The following is a 10,257-nucleotide window of genomic DNA, read 5'->3' as shown; positions in this document are numbered from 1 at the left end:
TTGGCTTTTGTGAGGTGGTAAATGTGTGTATATTGGTCCTGGCGTAGGATCACTTGTAATATTTTGCCTGACTGATTTTTTTTGTCTGTAAAACACGTATGAATATTTGAATTTTCAATAGGAAACCTTGCTGTACATGTATTACATACAGAGGTCTATGGAGTAACATGGAGTCACCCTGGGGCACCAACTATGCACATAGCTTGTGTCTATTTGTTATTCTCTCTAATATATGTATATCTGTAATTTGTTTCCAAATATGTAAACCGTATTGTGCTGTATCGCAGTGTCCTGTAACTATCTTTGTATGCAACTAACATACTAGCAACATGTAAGAATGGCGCGCCTCTTGTAGTGTAAATATGTAACTGTAACATTAAGCCTATCTCTAACTGTGACACTATGTACAAAATTATTTCGCCCCAGGGAATCAATAAAGTACTATTGTATCATATCGTGTCGTATAACCCATAATGCCAGTTACACATCCCCAATAATTATGATGACCACGTATCACCATACAGAGACTTCCAAAATAAAGCAAACCCTACTGATGACAGATTTTCATCCACCGCATCAGAGCTGCTATTTCCAGCAGTCACAATCTGATAAAAATTAAAGAGTTGACATGTCTGTTGCAGACATTGCGCTTTCTATGAACAGGAAGAGATTAGATAACATGTCTGTTTGTTGGAGATAATAAAGGTAATGGATCAATGGGGGATTGGGGACTTAAAGATGTTATCTGGGACAAGTATGAAAATATTTATGACGCATATTGCTGTAAATGTATTTATATATTATGAACAGAAAGGTATAAGAAATAGTACAACTCCTTGGCCAATCAGAAGTGACTATAGTGATTTTGGGTCTTGTAGACTTTTTTTTTTATAAATTATAATTCCACCCAACTGTATATCTTCATCTTAGTGACATTAGTCTCGACACCGTATGTACAGTCATAATGTGACAACAAATGGCAACTGAGTACATTTGATATATTCAACTTTATTGAATTTGTTATAAAGGCAATTAATATTGTTATATAAGCCAGAAAAATGTACAAAACATAGAAAAGAGTTTATAAAAATCCACGACACGGACTGTGCCTATGGTAGACATAAAGGACATTGCTGAGATACTTGCACCAGTAAAGCCAGTATAAATATCTAATGTGTCTGGTCAGCAGATCATTGGGGCTTATTTACTAAGGGTCCCTCGGTCTGTGACAGGTATTTAGCAGGGAACGGTGTCACACGCTATCAGATTTTGGCGCAGCTGCACTGGCTTTCATGCCGAATCGGGGGGAGTGCCGTCAAATTGTGTCGCAAGATCAAGCACTTACATGCACCAGGAAAAAGAAGGTGAGCTCTGTTGGACCTGAGCGAGGAAGTGACACATGCAGGATATCGGGCGCACGATCTTAGTGAATCGCGACACAGTGCATTATCGGTGGACAATGTACTTTCGATTAATTCCTCCGGACGGGTATGTAAATATTACCCATTGTCTATTTCCAATCACATGCTGTATAAAGGACAGGGTAAATGCTTGGAAGCTACTAATTCTCCTTGTGGAAATCCAGTTAGTGGAGAGTCTTTAGGACATTGCTCGATGGGACTAGTATGACCTATAGGTGACTGTTAAGCCAATGTCCGACACTTCAAAAAGACTTTAAAAATGAAAGACTACTGATATCAATTCTGCCATTTTTCTGTAGACAAATGAGTAACGGTGAGCTAAAACTTTAAACAGACACTGTTGTATGATAGAGAGACCTCTTGTTGATCTATAGGTGCACCTCATTCATTGATATAACATGTTACTAAGGGCTCATTCACACAACCACGTTCTCGCCTAGACCAGGTCCCGGAACGCGGGGCCAGGAGGAGAAGATGGGAGGGGTGAGCGTTCGTCACCCCTCCTCTCTCCATAGGCAGAAGAGCGGCCGCCCAGCATCGCGCCGTGACCGGGAGCCATTGAAATCTATGGGGGGCCGTGATCTGGTCGCAAATCATGCAATCAGGTCACGGCCACCATTGCAGCCTTGTGAATGGGGCCTTAAAGAGTGCACCATAGCTTGTATTTTACTGTATAATATTAGCATATAATAATACTACTATCATCAGAATAGGAAAGAAGCTTCTACAATTCTAATTCTACTTTGTTCTTCATACAAGAGCTAAAACACTTCATACTAACACCTATCATACTACACTATACATTTAACATAGAGGCATTAATATATAGGGAGTTCAATGTTTGCGCTCTTCAACCCCTATAAGCCAAAATAATCCTTCTTACGCATAGTAGGATAACAATACTAAAGATACAATGTGATGCTAAAGAGAAGTATCTGTGTTCTTTGAATCAGAAGTTAGATTTGTCCTGTTGGAGTCGACAGAGGGGGTCATTTCATCTTCTAAGACGTCCTTCAGAATGACCTTGACTGAACTTTTAAATTTATTTTTGAAGTCTTGACCAATTAGCACATAAATGACAGGATTGATACAACTGTTCATGAACGCCAGGGCATTCACAGTATCCATATGCTTTATTGTGGTGTGATATAAAGGCGAGCTATAATCATTCATAGCTAAGATCACTGCCACCACGTGATAAGGAAGCCAACACACAAAAAACCCAATGATGACAACAATGGAAACCTTCATTGCCTTGGTGTTATGGGAAAATCGTAACTTCACCCTGTGTATCAGGACAGTGTAGCAGGTAATGATGACCATAAATGGGATAATAAACCCGATGAGTAGGCGACAAAGGACAACAGAGTCTTCTACCTTCTGTCTGTCGTGTCTTAGTAGAGTATAGTCTAGAACACAACTGTCTCTTCCATTGTGTTCTCTCACATTGCGAAAAACTAGGCTTGGGCTGCTCAAGATGATGGCCACGATCCACGTAACCGCACAAGCCACATACGCCTTTCCCAGAGTCCTCTTGTTCTGACACCAGACAGGTTTCACCACCAAGACGCACCGATCAATACTGATCATAGTCAGGAGGAGGACGCTGGCGTACATGTTTATTAACAATATGGGTGGGATAAATTTGCAGGCAAGGACGCCCAGGGGCCAATATCCCAGGACGATATACATGATAGTGAATGGCACAGACAGACAGCACAGGAGATCGGCCACTGCCAGATTTAGGAACCATACAGTGTTCACCGAATGTTTCATTTCAAAGGCGGTTATCCATATCACCAAACCATTTCCAGGAACACCAAATATGAACACAAGGATGTATTGGAATATGGTGAACCAGTAAAGGACTGGATTTTGGCCATTTTCCTCTATGCTGGGGGGAAATGTAAAGTCCTCATAGTAAATATCATCATAAGTGTAATTCATGATCTCCTCGACCAACCGAAAAAGATTTCTTGGTCTCTGGAAGAACCTGAAAAACAATTTTAAAAAAAGCATGAGCAAAATACTGTTAAATAGATGTTAGAAATGTGAACAATATCCCTCACCAATAACATTGTGTCTTGAAAATCAGAATACAGGTGGTCCCCTACTTAAGAAGACCTGATTTACAGACGACCCCTAGTTACAAACGGTTGGTAATTTACTGTACTTTAGTCCAAGGCTACAATAAACAGCTATAACAGTTATATAAAGGTGTCTGTTATTAACATTTATTGTTAATTCTGGTTCTTATTACAACCCAACATTTTTAAATTAAATAGTCATAGAGACAAAAAAATTTTTAGTATTCAGTTCCGACTTCCATACAAATTCAACTTAAGAACAAACCTACAGAACTTATCTTGTACTTAACCCGGGGACTGCCTGTACCCCTTTAAGAAAATGTAACAATAATGTGATTACGTAAACAACAACAAAAAATCTCTTTCAAAACTGAAAGAATTGTCTCTGCTTGGGGAAGTAAATATAGATCTGACTTTTGCTGGTTTTTAACTTTTCATGTACTGCAAAGTGGTTTGAAAAATGTTCAAATCTGATCTAATTCAGCATTTCTTTTATGTTCAAGGACGCAAAAGCCATAAATAATGCTGATCATTTCAGCGCATCTACGTCTACATTGCTTTTATCACCACAAATTTTTGTCCTGAAAACAAGAGACTGAACTGGTGCCATAAAAGAGGGGAAAGCTGTTTTTTAATAATTTTTATATTCCCTTACAAAGGGGTCCTTGACGTTTCCATCATGAAACCCATGTACTTTAATGTAGCCATAAATGCTATGTCAGATTGTGCAGGGTAAAGAATTTACTACATTGGAAAGAAATGTTTTTTTGGCAGTGTTACTTTCCCCTCATATAACACTTTATTTGGGCAATGATTTTGATCTGGGAGGAAGGGTTGCAGCCGATGAGCTCAATGGCTTCTCTTGGCTACAGTTAAAGTGATAATAAACAGTAACAATATTCGCAAACCATTTTCCATTCAAATAGAAGAATTTTGGGGTTTTTAGGGTTTTCTACCACTAGTTGCTTTTCTTTGATTTATCAGTATTTCCGAGTAGTGCAGGGACATGGGTGACATATCCCTTAGTAGTTGGAAGCCATACAGAGTTAGCCATCACTAGCTAATAGTGTATTTCCATTACACAGGGGGAGATCAATATGAAATATGGCTTAACAAATTTTGTTTAAAAATGGTATGAAGCATTCCAAGAGGTTAGAAGACTGAAGTAAGTCAAATGTGAAGCAGCATGTAGCAGTGGACCCTCTGCTGAGGGCAATGTGCCCAAACTATCTAAGTGGAAATCAGAGAAGAATATCTATTTTAAAATTCTGCGTTCTTTTGTGTATCTACCAACTGTGTCGGACTGAGGTTCCATAGGACCACCAGCATAAAATGTTTCTGTTTGCCTCCAACATCACTGTCACGGGTGCTCCTCCGACCCATGTCTCAGGTCGCAGGTGCACCCTTGCGCCTCCTTGTGCCCCTGGAGCCTCACTTACCTTCCCTCGTTCCCACTCTCTGATGCATGCGCCAGCTCTCTACGATTTAAAGGGCCAGAGCGCCTCCTTCCCTGTTAAATTGCCGGCCCTTCCTGCATCCCCTGCCCGATATTTGTGCCTTGTGCCTTTGTGAAAGCTTGTCTCCTGTTTCCCTGTGTGTTTATAGTGATTTCCCATTGTGACCTCGATTCCGTTCCTGTATTAGCTCCTCTGCCTCCTGTCCTGACCTCCTCTGCCTGTCCACGACTCCATCTCAGCCTTACAATTCTGTACCTCACCTTGGCCACCATCGTGAGCAAGTCACGCCTGTGCAGTGACCTGGGGGTATCCCGCCACAACAAGTCCAACTCGCTTGAGCAAACCAGGCATTCCAAGAGGTGAGAAGATATAAGTAAGTCCAATGTAAAGCATCCTGGAGTACATGGGTGGACCCTCTGCTGATGGCAATTCGGTGAATGAGAAGTAACTTTATGGATCTTGCATGTGGATATGTGAGGTCAAGATCATTGAACATTATGTAAAATGTACAGTGGTTTGAGGTTGGGATCGTCTTCGAGGTAAAATAGCACTAGGTAAATCTAATGTGGTAGAAGTTCTAGTCTCAGTGGTCATCATGGCAGAGGGACATGGTCTAAAACCTGTTCAGACATGGAATAAATGTAAATATAAAAAAAATCTTTGCCTAGAGAACGATCTGAGATCAGAGATATTAAAAACAGACTCGGTTACTAGGTCCATGGTAAGTATCCCTCCAGCAAAAACCTCACACAAGTCTGTGCATAATAATAAGAGATGAGATTCTGATTCAACATAGAAGAAACCCTACTAAATGTGATCGAAGAGCAGACAATAATGTCATTTAAATTATTACCTAAAGTACTAAATTTATAAGTATAAAAAGAAGTTTATAAAGGTGAATTTTATAACGAAACTTACTTGGTAACAAGCCCTTCGTACGAGGTCTAAGCACTGAAGTTTACCTTAAAGTAATGTATTACAGCTCCATCCTGCGCTCCATTTACTTCCATGGAATTTCCATGACCTTCAGGGGCATTCCAGAAGTCCCGTTATGTGGCGAGACATGGGGAATTGTAGATCCCTGTTCCGCCAATCGCCAGGGGTCAGACCCCTAGCAAATACACATAAATCCCCTATTGCAATGTGTCTAATGGCAACGCCCATTTGCGAATAATAATCTTTTAATTTGGAACATTGTTTTATGTTTTTTTGATCCACTGCTAAAATATATTGTCACAGGGAATATATGGATATAATAACATGTTTTACTTACCCGAGGAAGAGGTTTCACGTTCTTGGTGACTTATGTCAGATAATAAAAGAGGGATTTCTGTTCTCTCTGTTATAAACTTGTGGCAGATCTTTTTTTCAGATAAAATGACATCACTTGCACATTTAGATAGAAGACGTTTTTACAATTATCTAATCACCAACAACAGAATATCTTGGAGCAAGACAGAAAAAATAAATGTGTTTTTTCAAATTACTTGTGTATTTGTGCGCATATTCTGCTCACCTTCGGTAATTATGCGGACAGGCACAACGCTGTTAAATCACGTTCAGGATGCTGCCTCGTCCTTGCAGGTGGAAATCTTTCCCCGTTGTAGAAATGCCAAAAATGGATCCAAGGATATGGAATTGAATTTCCTCAATGGATACCAGGTGAAAATAAGGACTTCTCACGACGCAACCCAAAAGATCAAAGCTATATAGCTTAATAGTAATTCCTTTTAATATGAAGACCAGAGTAAAATAAATTCAAAAAATAAATGAATAAATAAAACGATAAAGCAATAAAACAGGATGGACAACGAGTTTCGCGACGGCTACTGGGCGCTTCGTCAGGTCTGTGTGCAAACAAGCATTGGTTTAATTTTATAATCAATAACCGGAAATGATGTCACTATTCCCAGAAAAATAGTTAAAAAGAGTTTCAATAACTTAATTCTTGGACATACACAGAATCACAACAGAACAACAGAATATCTTATATGTTCTGCATCTGTACAGAAAAACATGCGTCTGATAAAGCATTAGTTTCAATGCTATATCCAATGACCGGAAGTATTTGGATGGTGGCTCCTCTTATTTTCCTGTTTTTCTGCCTAGTTACAAGCCCTTTAAATTTAATTAAAGTATGGCATTGTAATTGGGACACATCTTTGTGATGCACTAAGCATATCCATAGACATATACTGACAGGAGGGGGCATCTTTTTTGCCTCCTTCTGCCTTGTATACATCATATACTGTGGAAAACATGCTCTGTTGATTCCATTGCAAGCAATAGGGAACAGTTGCAAAGTATTGCATCCATCCCCAGCCTCCGCTGAATGTACGCTCAGGGAGGTCCCCAGTGATGTCACTGTCCATATAAGGGGGAAAATTCAGAACATCGAGAGCCGCCATTTACTGGCTGCTGTCAAAGTTCACTTCTCCTCCTGCTCCTCCTCGTAGCCATCCGTTGTAAGCAGGCTCGGACTGACCCACAGGCGAAGAGTTGGATCCACTGTTTGGCCACTTTTGGTGGCCCCCAAGCACTACTGTATGGGTGTATATTGCTTGCTCATAGCTAAGAAGGGCTAAGTTAAAAGCAAAAACCAGTCAGCAAGTTACTGACGGAGCTCCTAAGACCATAACAGTCCAAGGCAATGACTAGAAAGTAAGCTATGGGGGTAGGCCCCATTAAAAGATTTTACAGGTGGGCCCTAACCAAAACCAGACAACCTGCTCTGTGAAATGTTAATATAGGAAAGTCCCCTGTATGTGACCTTATCTTGATAATAACTTCTGAGCAAATTATAGCACTAGCTACAGAATAAAAAATGCAGGAAATGGCATCAATGCATCGGTAATATCAATGTATGTATGTTTACATAAAAGGGACTCCAAAGAATTTACCCCAGTAAACTATCGGGACCCAGGTAGGGTATAAGATTTTCTTTCTAGAATTCCCTCTTTTATGTGAAATCTCCCCCAATGGCACGTGAATAGGAAGAAAGAAACATCATATTTCATAGTGTCATATTAAATAAGATTAAAAAAAGACATCAGTCCATCAAGTCCAATCTATAAATTTCAAATTATACAGAGCAAAGCAAAAACCTTGCAATGCTGATTCCAGTTGGACCAAAGTAGATAAAAAAAATCCTTACAGACCCCGAATATGGTGGTCAGAAAAACTACCTGGATCAACAGAAACTTCTTGCAAAAAGTTTTATTCCCATACTATGTGACGTTATTGCTCGTTAATGCTACAACTTCGATGTAGCATTCCATAGTCAGGAATCCCTGTCTATGGGGATGGTAGAACCTCCTTTCCTCTAAGTGTAGAGGATGGCCACTGTCTATGGTGATGGTAGAGCCTCCTCTCCTCTAGGTGTAGAGGATGTCCTCTGCCTATGGTGATGGTAGAACCACCTCTCCTGTAGGTGTAGAGGATGTCCCCTAGCTATGGTGATGGTAGAACCTCCTCTCCTCTAGGTGTAGAGGATGCCCCCTGTCTATGGTGATGGTAGAACCGCTTCTCCTCTATGTGTAATGGATGCCCCCTGTCTATGGTGATAGTAGAACCTCCTCTCCTCTAGGTGTAGAGGATGGCCGCTGTCTATGGTGATGGTAGAACCTCCTTTCCTCTAGGTGTAGAGGATGTCCCCCGTCTATGGTGATGATAGAACCACCTCTCCTCTAGGTGTAGGTAGAAGATGTCCTCTGTCTATGATGATGGTAGAACTGCCTCTCCTCTAGGTGTAAAGGATGCCCCTGTCTATAGTGATGGTAGAACCTCCTTTCCTCTAGGTGTACAGGATGTCCCCCGTCTATGGGGATGGTAGAACCGCTTCTCCTATGTGTGTAATGGATGCCCCCTGTCTATGGTGATGGTAGAACCTCCTCTCCTCTAGGTGTAGAGGATGCTCCCTGTCTATGGTGATAGTAGAACCTCCTCTGCTCTAGGTGTAGAGGATGCCCCCTGTCTATGGTGATGGTAGAGCTGCCTCTCCTCTAGGTGTAGAGGATGCCCCCTGTATATGGTGATGGTAGAACCACCTCTCCTCAAGGTGTAGAGGATGCCCCCTGTCAATGGCAATGGTAGAACGGCCTCTCCTCTCGGTGTAGACTCTGCCCCCTGTCTATGGTAGAACCTCCTCTCTTCTAGGTGTAAGGGATGCACCTGTCTTTGGTGATGGTGGAACCACCTCTCCTCAAGGTGTAGAGGATGCCCCCTGTCTATGGTGATGGTAGAACCTCCTCTCTTCTAGGTGTAAAGGATGCCCCTGTCTTTGGTCATGGTGGAACCACCTCTCCTCTAGGTGTAGAGGAAGCCCCCTGTCTATGGTGATGGTAGAACCTCCTCTCTTCTAGGTGTAAAGGATGCCCCTGTCTTTGGTCATGGTGGAACCACCTCTCCTCTAGGTGAAGAGGAAGCCCCCTGTCTATGGTGATGGTAGAACTGCCTTTCCTCTAGGTGTAGAGGATGCCCCTGTCTATGGTGATGGTAGAACCACCTCTCCTCTAGGTGTAGACTCTGCCCCCTGTCTATGGTGATGGTAGAACCTCCTCTCTTCTAGGTGTAGAGGATGCCCCCTGTCTATGGTGATGGTAGAACCTCCTCTCCTCTAGGTGTAAAGGAGGCCCCCGTCTATGGTGATGGTAGAACCGCCTTTCCTCTAGGTGTAGAGGATGCCTCCTGTCTATGGGGATGGTAGAGCCGCCTCTCCTCTAGGTGTAGAGAATGCCTCCTGTCTATGGGGATGGTAGAACCTCCTCTCCTCTAGGTGTAGAGGATGCCCCCCGTCTATGGTGATGGAAGAACTCTCTGTCCTCTAGGTGTAGAGGATGCACCCTGTCTATGGTGATGGTATAACCGCCTCTCCTGTAGGTGTAGAGGATGTCCCCTGTCTATGGTGAAGGTAGAACTGCCTCTCCTCTAGGTGTAGAAGATGTCCCCTGTCTATGGTGATGGTAGTACCTCCTCTCTTCTAGGTGTAGAGGATGCCCCCCGTCTATGGTGATGGTAGAACCGCCATTACTCTAGGTGTAGAGGATGCCTCCTGTCTATGGGGATGGTAGAACCTCCTCTCCTCTAGGTGTAGAAGATGTCCCCTGTCTATGGTGATGGTAGTACCTCCTCTCCTGTAGGTGTAGAGGATGTCCCCTGTCTATGGTGATGATAGAACCGCCTCTCCTCTAGGTGTAGAAGATGTCCCCTGTCTATGGTGATGGTAGTACCTCCTCTCATCTAGGTGTAGAGGATGCACCCTGTCTATGGTGATGGTATAACCGCCTCTCCTGT

At 42.2% G+C, this 10,257-nt stretch overlaps 1 protein-coding gene across 1 annotated transcript; it reads right to left on the bottom strand.

Annotated features, from left to right (window-relative positions):
- Positions 1–1,057: 1,057 nt before the first annotated feature.
- LOC140076912 (C5a anaphylatoxin chemotactic receptor 1-like) lies at positions 1,058–6,298 on the bottom strand. Its single transcript, XM_072123704.1, has 2 exons — positions 6,239–6,298; positions 1,058–3,414 (listed from the first exon to the last, which is right to left on the bottom strand). The coding sequence occupies exon 2, from the start codon at positions 3,366–3,368 to the stop codon at positions 2,343–2,345; it is 1,026 nt and encodes a 341-aa protein (XP_071979805.1). The 5' UTR covers positions 3,369–3,414; positions 6,239–6,298; the 3' UTR covers positions 1,058–2,342.
- Positions 6,299–10,257: the final 3,959 nt, after the last annotated feature.

This window comes from Engystomops pustulosus, chromosome 9 (genome assembly GCF_040894005.1).
Source record: "Engystomops pustulosus chromosome 9, aEngPut4.maternal, whole genome shotgun sequence".
NCBI classification, from domain to species: domain Eukaryota; kingdom Metazoa; phylum Chordata; class Amphibia; order Anura; family Leptodactylidae; genus Engystomops; species Engystomops pustulosus.
Note: the sequence above shows the minus strand (reverse complement) of the source record. Positions and strands in the feature narration are given on the sequence as shown.

Excerpts from the sequence above, each read along its gene's own strand:
- LOC140076912 (XM_072123704.1), bottom strand. The coding sequence starts at position 3,368 with ATGAATTACACTTATGATGATATTTACTATGAGGACTTTACATTTCCC.